Source organism: Labrus mixtus, chromosome 4 (assembly GCF_963584025.1).
Source record: "Labrus mixtus chromosome 4, fLabMix1.1, whole genome shotgun sequence".
Classification (NCBI taxonomy): domain Eukaryota; kingdom Metazoa; phylum Chordata; class Actinopteri; order Labriformes; family Labridae; genus Labrus; species Labrus mixtus.
The window spans coordinates 16,861,848-16,887,260 of record NC_083615.1 but is presented as its reverse complement, the minus strand read 5'-3'; the positions used below and the strand labels follow the sequence as shown (position 1 = coordinate 16,887,260).

General features: G+C 40.3%; 1 protein-coding gene across 1 annotated transcript; it reads left to right on the top strand.

The window, feature by feature from the left end:
* The first annotated feature begins 5,602 nt into the window (after positions 1-5,602).
* On the top strand, positions 5,603-24,024 carry cdhr5b (cadherin-related family member 5b). Its single transcript, XM_061036979.1, has 15 exons — positions 5,603-5,759; positions 7,834-8,006; positions 8,089-8,172; positions 10,167-10,313; positions 10,410-10,499; positions 11,486-11,587; positions 12,589-12,774; positions 13,075-13,165; positions 13,291-13,391; positions 14,750-14,953; positions 15,589-15,699; positions 15,778-15,844; positions 17,360-17,569; positions 22,142-22,311; positions 23,396-24,024. The coding sequence occupies exons 1-15, from the start codon at positions 5,672-5,674 to the stop codon at positions 23,954-23,956; spliced, it is 2,385 nt and encodes a 794-aa protein (XP_060892962.1). The 5' UTR covers positions 5,603-5,671; the 3' UTR covers positions 23,957-24,024.
* The last annotated feature ends 1,389 nt before the right edge of the window (positions 24,025-25,413 follow it).

The window sequence follows — 25,413 nt, the reverse complement described above, 5'->3', positions numbered from 1 at the left end:
CACAATCATCATTTCCTCACAGGTGCATCTTTTAAGTGCAAATTTTTTGATATCAACCCAATTTGTAATCAGAAAAAAAATTATATTCAAAAACTGTTTTCTGAGAATGTATGTAAAGCCTAAAAGAGTCTGTGATCTCCTCAGGGTTTATTATAGTAGGCTATAGAACAAAAACTATCATTCAAATGTTTAGAAAAAAAGGTGATCAAGAGTAAAATGTAAATTACACAAGATAGAAACAATAAGATTCTGCAAGATTAAAAGTGCGTCATGAAACCAAATATTATAAATGAATAATGGTCCCTTTCATCAGCTCTTCTTCCTTTGAAAGTCTGCAGGGTTTTTAAGTATCACTGTAATCATGTTTAGCTGCAGTCATTTTTGTTCTGTGAGCTTCCACATTTAATTTTATTGCTCTTGCAAATGTAGTATTAGGAGTCTGGAAACCATCATCCTCATCCTCATCTTCATCATGATGCCTTCAATCAGTGTGACTCAGATGTTCCTGCTGTTGGCCCTTCTCCATCTCGCCACATCACTTCCTCTCAGGTACCTGAACACACACACACACACACACACACACACACACACACACACACACACACACACACACACACACACACACACACACTGAAGAGTCAAAAATAAGATTAAAGGAAGAACGTGGGACATTTTACACATTAAAATATCAGAAATCAAGTCTATCCTGTGTAAATGTGTCTTTGAGTCATGACTGTCTACAATGAGTGAGAAGCTCGAGTACCGCTGGCTGTGTTGTTGTGAGAGTTGTGTTTACATGGACGGGACGGCCGGCTCCTCCCCTTCTGTATAAAAGCTGTTTTAGTCAAGGACTAGAGAGAAGAAGAAGAACATACTCACTGATTATTTAAATGTCTTGTAAATGTTTTTAGATTACGCTCATTCTGTGTCAGTTTACATGCAATGTGAAGCTATGAGCTAACTAAAGGGCGCCTACATTAGCATGCTAACACAACAATGCAGGACACAGGGGATTGCAGCTCCAGCAAAGGACAATTTTGTCTGCCACTTGTGCTTCATGGTGCTTAAATGTGGAGCATTGCATTTGATAGCTCCTTTGAGTGACTGTGAGTGGAGAGGGGTTGGAGGTGTGTCGCTGGAGGAGAGCGGAGGCTTCAGAATAGAGGAGGTGTCACTAAACAGAAGTTTGTTTTGGTTTCATTCTGGTGCTCAAGGGTGACATCTACTGGATCAAAAAGACGCACACAGTTCTACATCATCCAAATACGTCTCTTTATGTTTAAAAAAACTACCATAAACCAAAGTTATTTGCATTAAACTGTTAGCTAAGTAAAGATAAAACCTTGTTTAATTCTCCTGCTGAGTAACAAAATAATAATTGTTAATCTTTGAAATTGTTCTTTATGTTTGTTTGAATGTTTTCTCTTTCTGTCGTGTAACCACAGGGAAGAAGATGAGCTGGAGAGTTTCCTGACTCAGATCAAACCCCTGAACGCACCGTGGTCTTTGTCCGAGGTGAACTCAGCCGACGCTCTGCTCGAGGCGAGACTCAGGTGAGTTTAAACTCCACTGTGTTAAAACCGAAAGAAGAACAAAACAATAAAAAAAAACAATCTTTTTGGTGAGACAATAAATATTTATTTTCATGTGGTGCTTTGGCTTCAACAGCCAAATTGCATTAAGTTAACCCTGTAAAGTCGGCTACATTGTGAGGTGAATAAAAAATCAGATAATGTGTTTGCATGCTGGTATAATCGTGCCGCGTGTTTCAGGCAGCTGCTGTCGCCAGGTCTGGAGCGCAGGAGGCAGCTGGGAGACATCGAGTTCTCCAACAGATACGCAGAGTTCCTGCGATCTAAAGCGAAACACAGCTCCATCTGCGCCTTCCTGCGCCGCGTACAGAGCGTCAAGAAGAGGTGAGAGACACATCAATGTTAAAGGATCATTCTGTTGCCGTCATAAGTATACAGACACAGAAACGGATTTTTGGTACCTCACTTTGTGTGTTTTCGTCCTCAGCGGGGTGGGAGGAGACGTGGAGAAAGTGAACCTGCTGCTGAAACAGTACATGTGTCCGTCTGTCTTCAACAACTGGCCGAACGACCTGTAGAGGGCGCTCCACGGTGACAGAACAGAGAGAAGAGCTCGTTTAGGGAGGGCACACTTGTCTCTGATGTTCTGAATAAAGAATAAATGCAGCTGTTTTAATATGTAATGAAGAAAAACAGATATCTTTGTCATTAAAATATGTTTTGGAAAGTACTCAAGTTGTGTCTTGTATTTCATAACTGAATGGAGCATTTAGCCTACTTACACAGTTTATTATCCAGTTTATTTTGTTTTTGTGTCGTATAGGCTACACAACTGGCTAATGAGACATCTTCATCTAGTAAAAGAGACCAGAATTATATTCTTACACATACAATAAATAGAAAAGAAAATATAGACATAGACATAGATTTACTTTATTGATCCCAAACTGGGAAATTGTGGAAAAACTGGGAAATTGTGTATATCCCATCCTGACTTTTTTTCCAATCTCTAGAAATAAAAATAGACCAAAAAAAACGGAGGAACTTTCCCCCAGAGCGTGGGACCTTTTGAGAAACTATGTGCATTTCGACCTCAGGACCCATTGTCTAAATTTAGTTCTGGGGTAAAAGACTCAGAATCAGAATCAGCTTTATTGGCCAGGTATGCCTCTACACACAAGGGAATTTTACTTTGGGGAACTGTGCTCTCTTTGTACAAAGGTATAACTTTAAATATCACAATAAACACAAAATAATCAAAGACTAACAAGACTAAATTAGATAATAGTGCAGTGGTGAGTTGTTCTAAAGATGCTGAAGTAAACATGATAATAAAAAAATGTAATGATGTGACTGATGGGTTCATTTACATGAGGTAGAGTTTTACAGTATTTATAAAAGATACCCTACCCTGGGGGGCAGTACTTTCTAAAGCTCCAGGGACATTGGAGGCTAGGGCAGGCAGCCCCTGAAAGAGAATCAAAACATTTAGCTCCCCCGACTGACTGCAGTTGCCCCATACTGTTTACAACACAGACGGACAAAAAAAGAAAATAAAAGGGACACGTGATCGAGTCCACGTCCTGACATCAGAGAAAAACACAAAGAACAAGACAGCTACTGACTTGTGGCTTTTTTTTTGTCTTTACATTCAGATACAGCCAGAAAACTCTGGGATTTCTCCATAATGAAGGACATGAATCCATGTTGTTACCCCTGCGTGTGCTTGTGCATGAACTGTGCCGTGCCGAAGCACACCTCTTCCATCTGTGCCCGGGCCTAGGAAGTGTACCGATCTTGAGCTTGGAGCGGAGCACTCACACTAGTCAAACTAACTGGACTTTGAGGGTGATGCGTGCTTGGGCATGCTCGCTTGCCTAGTGTGAGTGCACGCTAACTATAGATAATAAGCTCCGCCTCCTCAATGTTAACAAATGTTAACTGTAAAATAAAAACACGTCAAATACATTTTAACTCATATATTGTTTCTGTCATTATAGTTTTTATTATGCTGATTTATGCCCATGTGTTCACTTTTCCAAGTTTTAATTTGTGATTTGATGCTATATAAAGGAGATTATCGCCATGATCGACAGCTCTGTTGACAAATGCGGCTCCTGCAGCGCTGTGGGCAGCTTAATATCAGAGTAGAGGAGGAACAGTGAGAAGAAATGTAACAAACACAATAGTTATTGAACTTTGCATGACTGTGAGTGTTGTTGTGGATTTTTCTGTTGGTAAAAAAGATCTCAAGTCAAAGTCTTTTGTCTTTGTGTATTTTATTGCATAAAGTAAAAAGTTCTTTTGCAAAAGGGGTAATCAGCTACAAAAGTAACATCAGTCACAAGTGCATCAAAGATTCCCGGGGCAGTCCAGGTTGCAGAGCATATTTATACTTTCATAGGGTGTAGGTATTTTGCATATACATGAGTGATATATCGTCATTGGTTTCAGCTTGCCCTAGTGACTACACCTTCTGCTAGTTTGTCTGGTGATTTATCTATGCAAGCTTCTATAAGGCACCTGGTACAGAGGAACATCAACAGAAACTCCTTTGTCAGGAGGGCACTGATCTAAGGTCATGCTGTACCCAGATCCTGAGGAGTGTCCTCGTTGGAGATACAGACCGAGGCCACAAAGGAGTATTCCTGTTGGAGATACAGACCCAGGCCATACAGAGTTTTTAATTAAGTTTCTAATTGCTAAATGACGCACAAACATCCTAATCTTTTAAGGTCAGACGAAGGCAACAGACAGATAGTATTTTTCCACTACAGTGTCTGCTTCACACACACACAAGAATCTGTTCTGCTGTGGACTGTACCCTGTGGTGATTCTAAAGTCTGTTGGGGTCCCTCCAACCAGCATTCATCACCATTATGTCTGCCAGTTTCCCGACTCTTGACTTCCTCTTTCTCTCGTTCTTCTTTCACTCCCAGGCGGATAATTCCTCTTCATTTTTCCTTCCATGACAAACTTTGATTTCCAAAGCAAAAATGCGTGCAACGCTTATCAGCGCAATGACAATGAGTGCTGTCGGATAGGGCCCTCTTAGGGAGGTTTACAACTGTTGGTGCAAAATTTGCACATTTTGAGCCACTGCTGTGCTTTAAAGTTTGTCAGCCCCTGGGGGCCCCCTACTGGACTTGGGCCCCAAGCAGTCGCCTGCCTTGCCTATTGACAAACAGCACCTCTGACTGTTACCACCAGAGGGCTCTTTGATGTTTTATCTGTAAATTAAATATGTACTTTGATAAGCAGATACCTCTGCTCCACCAGAATTTCCTCCCTGCGCAGACTCCAAAATGACATCACCAGCTTAATTATGTAAACCTATATAACTTTATATGCCAACAATGGTCTGGCTTAATAAAACAAATGAGCTCAGTATCTCCAGTATAATGGCAATGAATTACACCAAAAGACAGGATTTTAAAAGTAATTATGATGTGCATCTTTGTCCTGGTAAACAGAAGTATTACATTGTTTATATGTTACATGTAAATGCCAAGTTGTATCTATCCTCTATGTGTGGGAGTTTGATTGTCCAGAACGATCCTACATTAACAGAGAAACAAATAAAGATAAAATGTAAAGTGTAATGTAATGTAAAGTGTACAATGTAATGTAAGAAAAAGTGAAATGTCTGTATGCAGATGATACCTTATTATTCTTATCAAACGTGAACCCCTTAGAAATCTCTCCTCCCACCTATAATATACATGTACAATATACATGTTAAATGTTTGAAATCTGTGTATTTGTGTTTTGTTTGTCCTGTGTTGTTGCCATGTTGTCCATGTTGTTGGAAACCAGGAAACTCTTGATAAAAGCAGAGTGGGAGGGGAGGATCGTCGAGGTTGTGCTTATACACAATACTAATCGATAGAAAACTAAATTACAGCTGTTATTAATACTCTCTACTTCTGTAATCATTAAACCATGACCTGCTTTAAGTCAAACTAGTCAAATTAAGGACAATTAGTATGAGAAAAAAAGGGTCTTAAATGACTTCCCAGCAAACAGACGTGTGTTATGTTTTTATGACGGGGAAAAGTCCACTGCAGCAATAAAGCCGAGCAGATAAGCAGAAAACACAGAGACAGAGGACGATCAGTTCAGACATTACAGTCGGAGACATGGAGGGGATTTATTCACAATTCACTGTGAGGACGTGTTTCAGCTTTTTACTTCTGATTCTGCTCCAAACATCCACTGAGGCCCAGAGTGAGTACTGAAATCTGCCGACTGAGGCATGTTTGTTTAATCTAACCGACTGTGACACTTTTTTAGAAAACAGCGTGCTTGATAAGCGTTTTGTCCTCGTCGTTTTTTGTTTTGTTTTATGGTTTTATATTTTGTCAAAGTGTCTTTGGGTTCCTAGAAAAGCGCTATAAAAAACCAATATATTATTATTATTATTATAACAGTGTGCTTATTGGTACATATGGTACCGAAAACCAGTTTAAACTAGTACACGATGTGTCGATGAAGGAAAACTATGTAGACTTGGAATAAAACCAGAGGACGAGCTCATGAAACTGAACCAGGAAGTAAAATCGATATGTATGCTGAGGCCAGAAATGTGAGGGTTGGAGTCATTTACTATGAGTGCTGATGTTTCAAATGTTTTATTTCAACTAAGGCTTTTTTTTTATTAATTTGTGTATGGATATGTCTTTTGAACACAAATCAGTCAAGGAATGGTAATAACTAACCAAGAGTATAAAGTCAACCCTGTTTTATATACTTGTTTATTTCCTCTTCAATTTGTTCACTTGTTGGTAAAATTCACAATTTTTACACAGTGGCCATATTCCTCAGATGTCAAACTCTATAGGTGCTATAATTTGATATGAGGGCAATATTGTCATACACTACTTTTTTTAACCAGTTTGCAGGTTGTATAAACATGGGACACTTTGCAATATAACAACATTTAGTAACTCCTGTTAGGTACTTGACTGGAAATATAATGGTCATTTAAAGGAAGAATGTGTGTCTTTTGATCCAGTAGATGAGCCCTTGAGCACCAGCTTAAACCACAACAAACTTCTGTTTGACGACACCTCCGCTATTCTGAAGCCTCCGCTCTCCTCCAGTGACACACCTCCAATCCCCCTCCACTTGAGTTTGCACAAAGGAGCATAGGAAAAATGTCTCCCAAGATCATCCAAAACTTTATTTGAAAAATATAACACCAGTAAACACAAAACACAAGGACTGCATTGGTGTAATAGAGCATATTCATTTGTCTATTACCAGATCAATACCTAGCACTGGTCACACAAGGTTTCCTCCTGAGCAGCCCGTTTAAGTTGGTTGTCACCAGCGTTTTCCTCACTGAAGTAGATCTTAGCAAGGCAACTTCCAGCCTGTAGCCACCGCTTGTGTTTGCTCGTTTTAATATGGCTTTGTATGCCCATAGTTCCACCGTGGGTGACTGAAAATTGACACTTTCAGTGTGTGCAGAACGCAACATATTCATTTCCTGCTACTTTTCGAGGATTTGGAAAATCTTTATTGTACCCGAGGGGCAATTTGGTTTGCAACAGAGGTCCATACAGGCAATACATCCTTAAAAAAAACATCAAAATGACATAAATAAATACATACATATTAAACACAACTACCATGGAAATCATCATGATGGACGTGAGTGAGATAAGGGACACAAAAACCAACAGTGCATAGTAAAAGTGTAGAGGCAACAATGCCTACAGCTTATTTAAAAACCCAACAGCTGAAGGGACAAACGACCTCAGGTATCTGTTTGATTTGGCCCTCCTAACATAAGTGAACCTCAGCCCTGTCGGCAGAAGTCTAAACTCTGTATGTAGGGGGTGCTGAGGGTCTTCCAAGATGGCCTTTGGGAAGTTATAACTCTCTAGTTATGCAGCACATCCTGTTAGCATAAGCTAGGATAGCAAAACAACAGACGCAACCCCGAGATTGATTGACACATGTACACTTTAATCAGTGTTGAACTTTGACACGTGGTGCATTGTTGATGTTCTTCTATTGGTCAAAACAGCAACAACCTTGGCACCACACAGATTAATGTATATACGGACAAATCAGTTTTTTCACGCATGGTGGTTAAAACCGGGACATGGACTCTTCCAAATCAGGACATATTAGTGTTTTATAGATATTTGTAGTGACTTGGGACAGGGAGCTTGAAAATATGACAGTCCTGGTCAAATCGGGTCGTATGGTCACCCTACAGTAAATGGATATAACAATAGAGGAATATGGATACTGTCTCTTTAACTGTACACCTGTGTTCTTCTCTCCCCAGTTTGTTCTGCTCCTCTAAACGTTGATTTTGCAGAAAACCAGGCGGCTGGTGTTGATGTTGTGACAATCACTGCCCAATCAACGATAACCCTCGCTTTCACATCGCCAGCCACTGACAACCCATTCAGGCTCGAAGGACACAAGTTGAAATCCAATAGGGTGTTTGACCTTGAGGTACGGTAGAATATGTCTAACTCAGTTGATGTATTCTGTTAAAATACCCGGCTGTTGAGCATGACGTTTGTTTTGTTCACAGTCGGAGACGGAATCGAAAATTCATACAGTCAACATCGCCTGCACTGACCCCGCCTCCAGCATTACGGTAAAACCATCCACTCAGGTTGAAGAGATTTGAGACATTAGAGATTTCTAAAATCTGTTTTACATTTTCTAAGCTTTTATAATATTTAAACTATTTATTTTCTAAGCTTTTATAATATTTAAACTATTTATTTTCTAAGCTTTTATAATATTTAAACTATTTACAACCCCATTTTGTAAAAGAAAATGTGACGCTTCTCAGAACACTGACATCCCGTATTTATTTCAAACATATCAACATATCAAAATGATGAGACATTAAATTGTTTTGGAATATTATATGCCCATTTTTGATTTTATGGCAGCATCACAATTTTAAAAAGTTATGATAGTAGCATCAAAAGACTGTAAATAATGTTTAAAAAAGAAAACACCTGGTGGTGCATCTCCCAGTTAATAAGGTTTACCGGCAACAGGGAAGTAACATGATTGGTTAAAATACTGATGGGGAGGGGATTTGCTAGCAGAAGAATCATGTTTCTAACATAAAATTTCGAAGAATCTGGGAATTTCGTCGTCTACGTTTTATCAGTCAAAGATTCAGAGAATGTGAAGAAATCTCTGTGGGCAGAAAACCAATATTGAATAGTCGTGATCTTCAGGCCCTCAATTAAATATGGGTTTCACATTTTTGCAAATCATCACATTCTGCGTTTATCTACATTTGACACAACGTCACAAATTTTCTTTTTAGTTTTTGATAGTTTGGTTTTTATTTTTGGTTGATTTTTTTGCCTTTATTGGATAGGACAGCTGAAGAGAGACGGGAAACGTTGGGAAGAACGAGTAGGGGGATGACAGGCAGCAAAGGGCCGAGTCTAGGCTACGTGGGGCGGGCGTCATAACCGCTAGTCTATCCAGCCCCCCCATAGTGTCACAAGGTTTTAGGAAATGGGTTTTATTTAAGATCTATTTTTGGGCTTTTAATGGAGAGATAGGACAGTGGATAGAGTCAGAAATCAGGGAGCGAGAGAGTGGGGAATGACATGCAGGAAAGGAGACACAGGCTGGATTTGAACCCGGGCTGCCCGCGTTTAGGACAATAGCCTCCATACATGGGGCGCGAGCACTAACCACTGTGCCACCAGCGCCCTGGAAATGGGGTTTTTAATGACTAATTCAGTCTTTTGTTAGAGAGAGGGTAGGCTTTTTTTCCCCTCTTACAATCACTTTTTTTTATATTTGATGATATTCTCACATTCCTAGATCGAATATTAAATCAAGTTTTCTGGCAAAAAACAGAACAGAATGGGATCTACTTCAAAACAAAATAATTGGATGGCTTACATTAGGGGTGGTTGTGGCTCAGTTGGTAGAGTCTGTGGTTCCTCAACCAGAAGTTAGAGGGTTCAATCCCCAGCTCCTGCAGCAACATGTCTGATGTGTCCTTCGGCAAGACACTTAACCCAAAATTGCTCCCGCTGCTTTGTCAGCGGAATATGAATGGGATTACTTACTTATGATGGTCACTTTACATAGCAGCCTCTGCCATCAGTGTGTGAAAGTGTAGGTGTGACCTGAGCTGTAAAAGAGCTTTGAATAGTCTGAAGACTAGAAAAGCCTACCTTGTGCATATACACGTGTTCTCATTGAGCATGAGCCGAGTCATTCACACTCTAAAGTGAGCTGAGCTAGCTTAAGAACGGCCAAGAAGAATGCATTGGGAGGAGGATAACCTGGAGGTTAGAAATCTTGTACGGGTTCTTCGTAAAGGATGTAAATGAGACGTTTTTTTCTCAAAGGCATGGGAAGGTCGTAAAGGTTTGTCAAGTAGTTCTTCTGGGGCTTAAAGATGTTTAACAGGTTCTGGAGGAGAATTCAAAGGTTTTTAAAGCAGGCTGGAAAAGCTAAGGGTTTGTACACATTTGAACACGTTATACAGACAGGGAGTTCCCTGAGGTGTCACAGTTTGGCTCTTATTGCAGATCAGAGTCGGATGTCAGTGTTTGACTCATCTCTAGTTCTTGATATCTTTCAACAAAACAATTAACATATTGTTGTAATAAGGCATAATATATTATAAACAATATAATGAAGTCAATAACAAAATATGTGTCTCTTGGTTTCCAGTTGGGCATCGTCATTGTTGTAATTCTGAAGGATGTGAATGATAATCCTCCAACCTTTGATATGAACCCCTACAATATCACCGTCGAAGAGGTGAGGGTTGATCAAACACCTTAAACCAAACAGTGTTTTTTAGTATATTTTTCTTTGAGTTCAGTCCCAGACACTGACTGTACTGTTTTGTCCCAGATGTCTCCTGTAGACAAATCAGTGGGCAACTTCCCTGCCATAGATTTAGACGAAACTTCAGAAATCTTCTACTCACTGACGTCGGACTCGGTAAGACCTCATGTTGATTTTTTAATGTGGAATCCATTTATTTAGTTTGACCCTCATATTTTCTTACCATTTATAAATAACTGCCAGAACAGAAATGGACTTTCTTTTAACCAGCTCTCGGAAGAGCCCTCACCCTCATATTTATCTAAAAGCCAGACGGGGCTTTCTTTCTTTCTTTATTAGGATCCCCATTAGTACCAGCATATGCATTGGCTATTCTTCCTGGGGTCCAACACACATACAGTCATACACACTTATACACAGTACAATATAACAAAATAAAGACAAGCAGCAAGACCAGCTCCTATAGTTAACAAAGTTCATACAGAAGAGAAAAAAATGGCCATCCAAAGAGCACAAAATCCTTGTCTTCAAAATTCATGCCGGACATGATTTTCCTTCATGCATACAAATAATATAACACAGATTTGCCTATATTTATACTCCCCTGTTTGCAAAAAGAAGTTTGATTTTATGAATCCAGTTAGGAGTAAAAATCTTTCCTCATGAGGTTATGGTCTCAGTCATTGGCTTCAAGTCTTTTATGATACAGCAACATGTTATTGCTTTGGAAGCTTTGGTCCCAGTTAGAGTTTAACAGATGTTACTTTAGGGCATTGATACCACTTACGAACAAGTCGCTATCAAGGTGTGATGACAACCAGGATAGAAACATAAAAAAAACAAGAGGACAAAGGCAAAAATGCTAAAACTTGAGGTTTCAAAAGCAGGAATCACGGAGCCTACGTCCATTGTTCATACAGCACACGGACTGAGGCAGTTCAAGATTATAATACAGTAAAGTTACTTTAAGTGGGCCACAGAGTTTTTATTCATCTTTCATGTTATGTTCCTGCAACCGTGCGCACCTGAGAACGTATAGGCTGTGTAACGAGGTACCCTGTTGACTTTTCAATAATATACGCTCGATTAAAGTCAGATCTAAACAGTTTAATTTTCCTCCTGTTTGATTTTGACTCCTGCAGAATGCATTCAAACTAGCGTCTTCTAGAAGCGCTGTTCTCCTCGTTGAGACACCTCTGGAATACGACAAAGTCAAAAATGTCCAGCTGATATTAAGAGCCCAGGTGAGTACTGATTTCCTTTTTTCTAACTTTATGTTTCTTTCAGACTCTGAAAGTCAGACATTAAATGAACATGGTCATGAACTAAGCCGATTTAGCAGGTTGTTCAGTAATCCCAGGCCTCAGTCCACCTTGGTTCCACCTATCCATATATTTGCTTTTGATCTAGTGTTGCTTACATCCTATCTTGCTGCCATCGATGTGTGAATTAGCGGCAAATCATATTTGAATAAAATGCATAAACATAACTCAGAGTGCATAAGTGCATATGGCTTGTTAAGTAGAAGTTCTGTCTAACTTTGATAAAAGGCAAGTTAAAGGAGCAATATGTAAGATATATACTGAATGAAATGATAAAGTGACCTTACTGTATGATCAGACATTAAGGAAACATGCTATGTTGAAGTGCTGGCTTCTCTGACAACAATGCAACAGCCAGTATGTCCTCCTTCTAACTTTAGATTCTGGTCCTGAATGCTCTGGATTTGTTTGAACCAGAGAAGGTAGGCAGTTTTAAGGCACCCCCCACACGGCCGTTTTGGACACCCCTCGGTTTGCCAGATATGAGAGCAGTTATCAGGTCAAACCAACAGGTGTTGCAGTGATGGAAGCGGTCAAGAGAAGTGGTTCAGATAGAAGTGATTGTACCCGACCTAAAAAGCCTCTGCATGTTTCTAATAAGCTCCACGAGCAGAAACGTGCTCAAACTAGGATCAATATTGGAGATGCTTTTGAAAAATGGAGAGAGGTTAGAACACAGAAAGGTTTACAGACCGGTGCAGAGCTGGATAAACACTGAAGCTTCAGTGTCCACCACATGGCAACCTGCGTTAGCATCGACTCTAGAGAGGAGGGGGCGGGGTTAGACAGCTCTCTACCATGTTTTTAATTTGGACTGCAGTACCAATAAACACTAGGTGTCAGAGTTACATACTGCTCCTTTAACTTGAAACATTTGGGTCATACGATATCATTTGTGATACGTTTTTATTAAATTTTTTAAGGACACACCGTTGACAGGAGGAAGTGGCGGTGTTTCTCACACTGCTACCACCACCATCAATGTTGCCATCACGGATGTGGATAACAGACCGCCGTGGTTCCAGCCATGCACCATGCACAACATGGACGGGACTCTGATCTGCCAGAGCGCAGGCTACACCGGGAGGGTTGTCTTAAATGAACAAGAGGTGATGCTTCCATTGTGGTAACACTTTAAAAAAAAAAGTTTATTCTGAACTGTGATGTGAAAAAGGATTACAGACTAAACACTGCAAAAAGTATCCATGATTGTGGTATTGACAGTTTCAGGAGTTTCCATAAATTGCAGGATGCTGCTGCAGCGTTGGAGAAACTGTTAAAAATCTGACTCTTAAGACAGCCTTCAGAGTCTGCCTTCTACTTTTTCCCTCTCTTTCTAAAGGACACTTTTCCTCGTTATTATTATTATTATCCATGATAATCATGATAAAGTGTTTTCTCCTCTGCAGATTGGTGCATTGCCCCTGAAACCAGGACCACTTAAGGCCATCGATGGAGACTCTGGGATAAATGAGGAGATAACATATTCCTTTGTGGGCGGTAAGCATCTCCTATTGTAATGAATCAACAGCGGTTAGTGGTTTTGTGTTTCAGAAATAAGTTGTTGGTTATAGGCAGGTGGGACCAGTTCAACCTGTGCATGTGTGTGTGTGTGTGTGTTTTAGGAGAAGATGGTGGCGGTCTATTTGCAATAGACTTAAACACAGGACTCATCACCATGCTGAAGCCGGCCGACGTGGTGGGGACAATCAGTCTGACTGTGCTGGTAAAAACAAACTCTTCACTTGAGCTGATCCCATGTGTTCACATGATCTTTTCTTTGTGTTTTTAGTATTCCATACTCTTAGGGCCAGATTTACTAAAGGTTTGCGTGTCTTAAAACGTGTGCAAACTTGATACCACCAGCAAAAAAAGTGCTATCTGATCTACTAACGGCGCGCAGTGAGGATTGCGTCTTTCAAATGAGCATTTAGTACGTTTGCCTTACTGAATATGCAATATGGGGCGTTTCTGCCCTAACATGCAAAATACTGGGAGGAGAAAATGCAAACAAGTTAACTTAGTACACGCATTGCGATTTACCAAGCCTGACAAAAATTGCGGTGATTATGACAGTGTCTGTATTTAACACCTTTGAAAAGAACGTGCTAACCCAGGATACCAGCAGGCGTTGTGCGTAACGTGCTGGTGTAACTGGAACGACAGAGACCCAGTTATGACATAAATCTAAGACAAACAATCAACAGAATGAAGCTCAGCTTTTACCTAGATGCCTAAACATCTTTGAACAAGAGCCATAGCTACCACTGACAACCAGTGGCATGCACAGACTTTTTGAAGGGCAGGGGCGAAAAGAAAAAAAAGGGCACATACAGCGCGTTCTCGCCATTGAAGAGGGCACTAAATTCTGCATGTTTTTCGAGGGCACTTTAGACATGTTTATATGTTATACAAATGGCACATTATATAGCCTTAAAACAGACTAACTAGACAGACTACTCAAGTTAGTTTGTAGTTAGGATCAGCATCCACGAGAACTGTGTAGATTCAATGTTGGACTGTGAAGAACACACAGAGACATGGATGTCTGAAGGAAATAAATCCCTAGGGGGTCTGGGGGAGATTTTCAATTAAGTAGATGCAATTTCCTGTATTCTAGCGCGTTCTGGCTCCCAAGCGGGCACTTTAGCGCGCATTTTTCAACATTTGGGCGTCTGATTGGTTCATCAGATTGGTACCTTGTGGCAGACATTGGTTGAAGTTTTTACAGGCTTACAACTGCTACAGGTGACAGATTTTCTTTGTTCTTTTTTTAGGGGGACATGAGTTATTAATTTCTTTCAGGTCCTGAAGACAATTTCAACCAAAAAGGAAATTACCAACCCTGTCTTTAATAGAGTTGTATCAAATTTTTAATCGCATCTTTTCATCTGCAGTTTTTTAACTATAGTAGAAGGCTAAAATTGATCTAAAATCAAATAGACTGGATCAGTCGAGAAATCATTTGTTTGTTTAGTGAGCTACCTGCCTTACAACTTCAAATCACCAAACCTGAGCTCTGTGGTAACACATTTTGACAGTTATATGTTTAAAAAGCTGTTATCCATTTTGTTTCTCTTTTAGGCTGCCCAGAAGACGAACAGATTTCAGTTTGCGACCACTTCTGTCACAATAAGTGTTCAGGTGAAGAGTCTCCACGCTCCACGGTTTCAAAGGCCTCAGTATGAAGCTGTCGTCTCTTCAGTGGGGGCCATGGCGATGGACTCCAACAACACAGACGATCTGCTGCACATCCTCGCCACAGACGATGACTACATTGCCGCTGGGGTAAAGCACTGATTCCAGACTCTGTGCACTTCTGAGCAGAAACACTGAAAAATGGAAAAAAGTTAAACATCGCACAAAAAAAGGGTTATTTAGAGGCTGAGATGCAAACGTGTACTGAATCAAGTTAAAATGCCTCTAATGCAATGGAATGGGTAGTGTTGTAGTACTCAGAAAAGGTCTTGAGACCGGACTTGAGACCACTTTTTAAAGGTCTCAAAAGCATTTTTACTCGGTCTTGTCTCGGTCTCGGACTGGTTGGACTCCGGATTTTGAATCTAGACCAGTCAAGTCCAACACTGCTATCCCACTCAAATAGCTGCTGCTTGTGCTTAAATGTGTTCTGCTTTTGCCCAACCCTGCAAGCTTGCACTTACAGAAAGGCAATTACATGAGCATGGCAGGAATCTAGCAGCAAATGTTTCAAGAGCATACGGAAGCAGTCTGAGTGTGAGGAAAAAGTCTGAAGTAGTAGTGCAGGAAATCAGTGAAAGCATCCAGGTTGAGCACAAGCAGAGCAAATGTAAGCACAAGCAGGGTCTGTTCTTAAAGCGAGGGTAAAGGTTTTGGGAAAATGTTTCTTCTGAATAAAGATAGGAATGAAACTCATACTAACCTTTGTATTCCTGGTCCCACAGGGTCTAAATCCCTACATCACCTACTCCATAACTGGCAGCACTGATTTCTCGGTTATTAACGGATATTTATTCATGACTAAGCAGCTCGCAGACTCCACATTGTCTCTGCAGGTGAGTTACCAATCTAGGAAACCTTAAGTTGTTTTCTTATTTTCTTACAAAGCACTCAACTTCATGTCTCATTCCCAGATCGTGGCTACAGATACATCTAATGACGAGACAGCTGTAGCTCAGCTGTCAATGGAGGTGAAATCAGGTAGGAAGAAACTGTCTACAATACATTATTTCTTGGCTAGAAATTGAAATGTACCCACCTGAAATCTTCCTATGGTCAGGAATTTTTTTATACAAGCAGACAATGTACGGTAATTTGAACCAAGGTGTGCATGTAGTAACTTGATAGCATTGTTGGTACTGCTTCATCCATTGTATGAGGAATAAGAGGCTGAATATTCCCTGTTATTTCGATTTTTTTCTGTGTATTGTGTCGCACACTATAACACAGTCCTGTGGTTGGTCTATTCTAATGGATACACAGAAATAAGAGTTCAACTTTTCAGGCCATCTTGTGCCATTTTCAGACTTCCAAGAATATTTTCTTTAATCCAGTTTTTAATTCTGGACAGCAAAGAAAAACACAGGAAATGCTGTTGTTGTTTTTTTGTTTGTTTTTCCAACTTATGTTGCATCCCAGCTGTTATTTTCTGATGTTTAATTCTTCTGTAAGTGAGGGGGTTCAACTGTGTGAAGGGAGTGGCCTTGGTGATTTTCTTTGCGGAGAAAAGATAAATAAAAACATAGTCTTAGTGCAGATGTTCAAAACATTATGCATTAGCAGCCTTTTCACCACAGAATCTCCAGGTGAGTGCTTGTGCATCTCTCATGCGAGCGATTTGTGCACAGCCTGAAGCTGTCGATTCCTACTGAGCAAATATACAGGCCGCACGTATAAAACTAGAGAAAAGGAGAACATGTGTAGTTCCTGGTACATTTTTAAGAGCCATCCAGATGCCTCATTTATCAACTGTGTGTTTGCAGAGTTTGTACATTAACTATAATATAAGTGATGACATTTATAATTCAGGGATGTCATGTGGATGTTCACTCATGACAGACTATGCTCATCAAAAAGTAGATTCATTACTCTAAAGTACACAAAAAACACTGATGTGCGCACTGTAGACCAGCTGAAGGTTTAGCTATAGGACAAGTGTTTTTAAAATACTAGCAGTCGAGTTCGTAGGAATAACTTAATAACACTTCCGGATCAGCCTTACCTGCAATTTCCACACAGTCCGTGCGTGCTGTGTTCTGTCAGCGGCTCGGTTTTGCTCTGTCGGTGTGCGCCCTGCCCTACTGGGTCCGTTTCTTCCCGTGAGGACAGGGGAGCACAGCCATGAGCAGCGGTACACAGAACAACGTGCAAACAACATGTTGCTTTGTCTTTCTGGTTGAATTGCTGATTCTTCTGTGCCTGTTTTGACGTAATGATAATGAAGTGATGGAAAATACTTATTGTGTTTTATTTTGAAATTTACTCTGCGTTCCCCTATCTGACTTCCTGTGGGGGTCAATCTATTCTGTTGAGCTTGAAGTGGGCTTGCAGCAGGCTCCGTCAAAAAGAGATGGATACGGACCTCGGCGTGTGCTGTGGAAACACAATCATTAACTAGAGCTGGAGCTAACGGCGCCGTAGTGCACAACGCTGACAGAACGCAGTGCGCACGGACTATGTGGAAATTGCAGGTTACAAAGTTTGTCGTACTCCCAGGTCTCACCACCACCAGTTTACCTCTGAGCACTACAGACAGTACGGCCACGCCGTCTGTAGGGGAATCAACCACAAACAGCCAGACCACTGAAGATACCGTGCCAACCACCAACCCCGCCACAACTGGCCAAAGCACCATCTCCGTCACTTCCTCCAGTGTGACCAGTGAGGGAGGCATCTCGACAGCCAGCTCACCTCACCCTGCAACAGGTGGTTATCTCTCAGTAGCTCAGTTAAATCCCGTTTTTTTCCCACTGAGGGAAATAAGACTACTAAGGGACAGTGATCCTGTAGTACAGTGAGTGTCTTGTGAATTACAGGAACACTTTATTAGACCAACACCTTTCAGATTGTTGCCTTCATCAGGGTCATCAATGAAGGCCACAAGGCGAAACACGATAAAGTTGTTCTTGAATATTCAAGTGTACAGTATGAACGTGACTGGAGCTTTTTGACCTCTTCAAGACTTCTTTCTCCATGCGGCGTTGATGTAGGTGAAGTTGTGCTACTCTGAAAACGCTACTCTGAGAATTCCTGTAATTCACAAGAAACTCACGCACTCACTGTACTCCTAAGAATGTCTGGAAACGTTCCAGGTGAGCTGCATGTGCGTCACAAACAGCCGAACACTTCACCTCGATTTTAACCAAAAGCATTTCTGCTAGCCCCCCAATTGGAAAGTCTGCAAGAAGTCAGGCTTACACAAAGTGTGAAGACAGTAGGTATGCATGAAAATTGATGATGTTCATATCACGCGACCTTCGGCAAACTGGTAGGGTCTTCGTGCATTCAAGGCGGCTTTCAATTTTCCAGTTATCTGTAGCATTCCTATCAAGGAAAAAACGGTCATCGCAAAAGACTCTCAATGTGACTTCCACTGCTTCCTTTATACGTTTTATCTGCCCCTTGAGACCCCCACCTCCTTCAGTTCAACAGGGAATATCGCCCACTCTGGGAAACTGGAAAATGTGAGGGGCGGGCGGTCTTGGAATTTTCTAGAAATAGTGCATGTGTGAAAGGGGCTTATGTTGTGTTCAGGTGCTGCATTCTTTGAATTTAAAAAAAAACATTTTGTTGGAAGTGACCGATCCCAGAGCATTGTCTTTTTATTTAACAGCAGTCTGACCAGGTGCTAACACATTGAAGAAGACTGTCTTGCAAATCAGTGCTAAGCTAGCTACTGGTGTTTATCCAAATATCTCAGACTTGGATTTTAATCTAGAATAACTAACAAGCTGAATGAGCAGTAGAAGATGTATTCAAAGTTGTTTTCAAAGCACAGAGATTGTGTCTAATTTTTCCTCAATCGTCTTTACCTTTACCATAACAATTATAAAGTATACAGCCATACTTATAAGGTAAGTATTGATTCAAGAAAGTTTAAAGTACAGTCTAAGAAGATGTACACTGATTGTGGAGTATAAGCTTTAACTGTATAGCCTTTAGATTTGGCTTTAACTTTGCTTTACAGCACAACTGTTTTGTTCTACATTAGCTTGATACCTGTGTTTTATAAACGTTTGAGCTTCAATTGGTTAACTTTAAGACGATTAGCTTCAACATTTATTAGCAATTAGCTACAGCATAAACCTAACTTTAGCTTCATCCTAAATTTGCTAGATACCTTTTAGAAAAGTTTTCTACAGAAAATATTAATAATGTTAAGAAACTTGTTAGCTTAGGATTTTATATTAGTGAATCCATCCAACGAGGAGCAGCTGTTTCTTTTTAGCTTGCCTAAAATCTTTTTTTATTTTTTATTTTTTTTATTTACATTTTTATTCAGAGCAAAATTTAAACATGTTTCACAGCTAGTCAAAGTTACAAAGGTTTTTCAGAACGTAAAGAGATACATAAAACAGGTATAAGCTACAGTTGTCTAAGCATTCAAAATTAGGTTGTAATAGTGGTGAGACAAATAAAAGGAAATTCAAAGCTTGGCAAAGCCATTGTGAGTAAAAGTCATATGCCAAGATGTGTAAGTGAATAGGATTGTTGTTGTATACATATAAATACATGTACATGTCCCCGCTTACATAGATAAACTTAAAAACATATACCTGCACACATACAAACCCACGCACCCATTCAGGCAAACTGATAAGTCAGTGAAAGAAAGTAAATAAGTTTAAAGTAAATATACTCTCACAAAAACGTATACCCAAGTTTACAGTCATAAATCTTCACATACTGAGAAATGCTCAAGAGAAACTTGTAAAAGTGATCAGTTATCAGATGAATAAAAGTAAAGTCTTAGTGAAAAAAAAACACACTTTACAAGTCAGAGTTGTCACTTGTGCCACAGAACAAATTAAAATTAACAACTTGGGACCCTTTTATTATCTCCCATAGTGAGATATATAACAGAAAAGGAAACATGAGGGCGGGGGGGTCTAGGCCTAGCTGCTTGCATGTGTTCCTTGATCAGAGAAACTTGTATTGACAACAATAAACTATGTACAATTTAGTAGCTCAAAAAGTAAAGAACAAAATGAAAACTAGTAAGCACTTAGGGGGAAGAGGTGTATTAGGTCCATATTTTGAGATTGGTTGTAGGATTTAATGAGGATGTATAAGTGGTCCGAGGTGTCCAACCACTTTTAAACTTCTGTTGTTCAAGTCGTAAAATAAATGTGAGTTTCTCCATCACGAAAATATTATGGATTACATCGATCCAGTTCTCAACCGTGAGGGCGTATATTGACATCCATTTTCTGGTGAGAGCTTTCTTGCTTGATATCAGTAGAATATTAAACAAGTATTTTTTGGAAAAGCCCTCAATGTTGTCTGACTTCAGACCTAGATAGAGCGTTGCAAAATTGAACGGGGTCGGCACTTTGAGCACCTTTTCCATAACGTTTTTAACTTGAATCCAGTAATTCTGGAGCAAAGGGCATTGCCAGAATATGTGGTTGTGGTTTGCCTTTTTCTCCCCACAAGACCTCCAACAGGATGTGTTTTTGTTAACAAAATTATTTTGTGCAGACGTTTTAAAGAAACGAACTCTCTCCAGGACAGGGCAGATGTACTTTTCCATTGTTGTTTGTGGAGTTTCTCCCATACTTCAGAATGTAATGTAAGATTTCCTTCCTTTTCCCATTTTTCCTTTACATAAGTCGTGTCGTCCCCATCTAGCTCATTTAGACCATTGTACAACTTAGAGATGTTTCTAAGGCCTGGATCTGAGTCATATGCATTTAAGAAATCCTTCAATATGGCAGAATTCATATTGACTAAGTCATCCTTTTTTATTAATTTATCAGTATAATGTCTAAGTTGTAGAAACCTGTAAAAGTCTCTGTTTGTTAGGCCATGATGATCTTTAAGCTCCTGAAAACTCTTAAAGCTGCCGTTTATATAGAGATCACTGAATTTTACCAGGCCGTTATCCGCCCATTTTTTTAATGTTATGTCAGTCTTATTAGGTATGAAATTGGAATCATAGGCTATCCATCTCAACAGCTCGAATGGTCCCTTGGCTCGATGTACTGTCATCACATGAAACCAGGGTTTAAGAGAAGACTTTATCCAAGGATTGGCCTCTTCTATGTGTTTAATTAAAGCACTGTCCCCAATAGCAGCTTGCAGGGGAATATCACTCGATAACAGGCATTCTATTTCTTTCCACCATGCTTTATAGGATGGATTACATACCTCAACCAGGGTTTTTAGTTGTGCAGCTCTATAGTAGTTTCTGATATTGGGGAGCGAAAGGCCACCTTTCTCCTTACTGCCAATTCACACATACTCCGTGCGCGCTGCGGTCCGTCAGCGCCGCACACTACGACGTACGACTAGCTGCCACTCTAGTCATTCATTGTGTTCACACCTGGCGGGTTTGATAGGGAACCATTAATTCTTATCTTTGCTGTTGGTCTGTCATATAATGCTTTAATTGTCTTAACAAACTTTTCATGGAAATTGAACCCGAACACTCTATACAAGAAAGACCAGTCTACAGAGTCAAATGCCTTTTTTTTCATCTAATCCTAGTATTACAGCTTCTATATTGCAGTGTACGTCTGATACTGTCCCGGGTTTGTCTCTGTCTAATAAATCCCGTCTGATCTAAGTTGATGATGTCTGGGAGAATTGTTTCTAGTCTCTTGGCTAGAATAGAGGCGAAGAGTTTGTAGTCCTGGTTTAAGACGCTAATTGGCCTGAAGTTCGAACATTCCAGCCTATCCTTCCCTTCTTTTGGTTTTTGGTTTTTCCTTTCATTCAACTCTAACCATATGTAGCCTTCAAATGGAACTCATAAAGTTGTGAAATTGTGGCATGAAGTCGTGTACAGGAAAGGCTTGACGTTCAAGTGGTAACCATGAACACTCTTGCTAGGCAACGGCAACATGGATGCCAAAACATTGCTTGTTCTCCTCCTTGCTTTTAAAATGGAAATGCTAATATTACATTATTTGTGTTAAAACGCCACGCAGAGGACCATGAGAAAGGTGCCATAGATCCTTTTGGTCCCTTTCACGTCTGAAAACTACATTGGGTGGCTAACATCATGGGCTCCTCCATTTCTGAAAAACAAACGTCACAACTCCTGAACTCAAAGTTTACCGGAAAATTTGACTTGGGCATGATGTTGGGAATAGCGTAAGAGGGCGGGCGTTCATATGGTCTCCTCTGTAAACACGACCCATTTGAAGGCACCAATAGACCGTAATAGATATATTATTTAAATGATTAACACAAATTTTAGAATCATAAACCTTGTGGTTGCAAAGTAAGATATCTATTGGGGGAATTTAATGAAGTGACCTTTTCCCCCCACAGTGATCATACCGTCTGGTGGCTATGGGCCAGCAGACATGGCAGCGCTTGGTGCAACGCTGGGTGTCCTTCTGTTCATCTGTCTGGTTGTCATCGTGGTATTTGCCCTTCGCATCCAGAGGGAAAAAACAGACTGGAAAAAGATCCATGAAACCAGCACGTTCCGAAGCACAGTAAGTCCATAAAGTTGTTAATATGCTTTACAAGAATCATCCCTGACTCTGAGCTACAATTATTGGGTTTATCATTTCACTTAAAGGAGCAATGTGTAATTCTGACACCTAGTGTTTAAAATGGGTACGGCAGTCCAAATTCAAAACATTGTAGAGAGCTGTCTCTCCCCGCCCCCTCCTCTCTAGAGTCGATGCTCCCGCAGATTGCCATGTGGTGGACACTGAAGCTTCAGTGTTTAGCCAGCTCTGCATCGGTCTGTAAACCTTTCTGTGTTCTAACCTCTCTCCATTTTTCAAAAGCATCTCCAATATTGATCCTAGTTTGAGCACGTTTCTGCTCGTGGAGCTTATTAGAAACATGCAGAGGCTTTTTAGGTCGGGTACAATCACTTCTGTCTGAACCAGTTCTCTTGCCCGCTTCCAAATCTGGGGGAGAATAATGGTCTTTAAGATAAACTAAAATGTATTTGGTTCCTCATAGCAATTTAAAAACTCTTTGAAATCTCCTATTTATGACCATATTCTTAAATTATGGCTGTCAGCATTAACTAGTTAATTAAGGTCTGAAATTAATGCAATAATGTTTTTTTTAATCTGGATTAATTGCATGCTATTTTGTCCCTTAAGGCTCACCGTAGATAGTCGTCCTCAGTGTCTCCCTGTAGTCACAGTGATGTAAAAGGACACTGCTGCGTCTTTGAATGTCTCATTTCACTTTAACAAACTCTCAGACAGCTCAGCTGACGAGTCCAAAGTAATATCCACCTTATGACATCACACATTGACCTTTGTTACCGTTTCTTTGACGTTTTAATCCGTAACAAGTTAATGTCGTAACCTACGATTTACCAGGATGTCCTTACTTTATTACAAACAGCAAGTAAAGTTCCATCAGCTTAGCTACTAAAATGACAATGAAAGCCAAACAATTTTTATTTTAAAATCCAAAATAATGGATTTTTAAACATGTGATTAAAAATGTGATAAATCTAAATTAACTATTGAAATGTAGCGATTCATAGCGAATAGAAATTGTAGTTTTTAACTGCAGAACTTCAACAGGTCTTTTGTTGTTCTTCCCCAGATGGGTCAAGGTTCAGGCAGTCCAAAGGAGGGTATGCAGTACACCAATGACGCCTTCATTGACGATGAAGGCGGAGACAGCCCAGAGGTGGGAAAGAAGATGGCGGGCGAAGAGCCACAGAAAGCTTCTGGGGACTTAATGCTTGAAGAAGCCATTGTGAAGTCCACAGTGCCGCTCCATGCCCTTTTGGGTGGCGATGCCATCCAGGAAGAGTCAGACAAGGACGACAACGATAAGGAGATGAAGCCCATCCTGACCAGAGAGAAACGCATGGATGACGGGTACAAATCAGTCTGGTTTAAGGAGGACATTGATCCAGACGCCAAAGAGGAGGTGGTGATTATCCCAGACAGCAGAGAGGACGACAGCGAGGACGAAGAAGAGGAAGAACAGTCATCCAGCAGCAGAGAAGAGAACGACGACGATGACGATGACAACCTCGGCGTGAAAACCCCAAGAGTAGTCTTCAACGATGCAGATCTTGACAGTGGACTTGGTGTGAGGATCGAGGATCCAGCAGAGGACTCAGAGGGGGGAGAGAGGGTGACTTATGATCTGTGAAATAGGCACTAAATGGGACACGAGAGCACACAGCTGGAGCCACCTATAATCAAATTGTAAATCTTGTTTATCACTCTTTGACTGAAGTCCGCTAACACAAACCCATGCAGGACTGAACACGCCTTAAAAAAGATAAGAAAAAGTCTATATTAATCTCAGTTCAATTTTATCCTTTCTTCTGTGCATGACAGTTCAGATCTCGAGTGAATCATTTACAGCTTTTATTCTTTATGTAAATACTTAAAAATTAATGTATCATAAAAACTTTATAAAAAGAGTATAATGTCCATGTTTTTAAAAAAAAAAGTTGATGCTGCTGAGATGAATGTAGAGGAAACTAGTGTTGTAGTACTCAAGACCAAGGCCGGTCCCGTGACCATTTTTTAAGGTTTGGGTCTCGTCCTGTCATCTCACGCACTTTTACTCAGACTGGGCGGACTCCAGATTTTAAATCAAGACCAGTCAAGACCACCACTGACAGGCTATTTTCTCATGTCATTACTGTGAAGAAGGAAAACACCCATTTCATAAGGAACAAATAACTAGTTAATTTGTAGTTCGGTTGGACTTGGTCTTGTCTCTAGGTCTCGCCCTGCCTTGGTCTCAGTTAGTGTGGTCTTGACTTAAACACTAGTGGACACAAAGAAATGGAGTGCAGATATTGTTGTGGCCATTGCTAGTATTGCAGATGTTTAGTGGAAGGGATTTTAAAATAATTTTTTTAGATAAATATCTGCATTAATCACACTGTGTGAAACTAGAAATTAACAGAGGGAAACTGCAGGTGAAATGATCCGTCAGCGACAATAAAACCCTCCCAGCTGATACCGAAGACTCTAAAACATTATGACTGAAACTTTGAACTTCCTTTCAATAAAAAAAAATTATGTAAATAAAAGAAGACTTCTTAGTCTAGTTCCTAGTTTTGATGTGTGGATAAATTAGTTCTTAATGATATCAGTTTATATGAGCAGTTAGGGTTATGATGACTAAAGTTCCCATATTTTTGTTTCCCTCATGATGTGAGGAGTAAAGTTTAGAGATGAGTTTGCTCCCTTTCACTCCAGAGTTCTCAGCCAGCGCATGAGGCAAAGCCTCGAAGGCTTCAGCAAACTTTTTGATGGCGTACTGCTCCAGACCAGAACTTTACGTCTGTTTTTTTTTGTAAAATAAGAAAACTACGGAGCTCCTGTACAATTCTACAATTCATTTAGCAGACGCTTTATCAGTAGTAACTAATCCCGTTCATACATAATCATACACCACCGAAGCAGTGGGAGCAACTCGGGGTTAAGTGCCCCAGGACTTGCCCGAGGACACAGGACATGTGGCTGCAAGAGCTGGGGATTGAACCCCAACCTTCCAGTTGAGAGACAACCGACTCTACTTACTCAGCCACAAGCATCTCAGCCTTTAAGTCTGATCAGACACACAGGTGATGACTGGGAATGCACAGA

Coding starts and splice junctions, on each gene's coding strand:
- cdhr5b (XM_061036979.1), top strand. CDS start 5,672: ATGGAGGGGATTTATTCACAATTCACTGTGAGGACGTGTTTCAGCTTT. Junction 11,588..12,588: donor AGCTGATATTAAGAGCCCAG/GTGAGTACTGAT, acceptor AAATTTTTTAAG/GACACACCGTTGACAGGAGG. Junction 13,166..13,290: donor AACATATTCCTTTGTGGGCG/GTAAGCATCTCC, acceptor TGTGTGTTTTAG/GAGAAGATGGTGGCGGTCTA.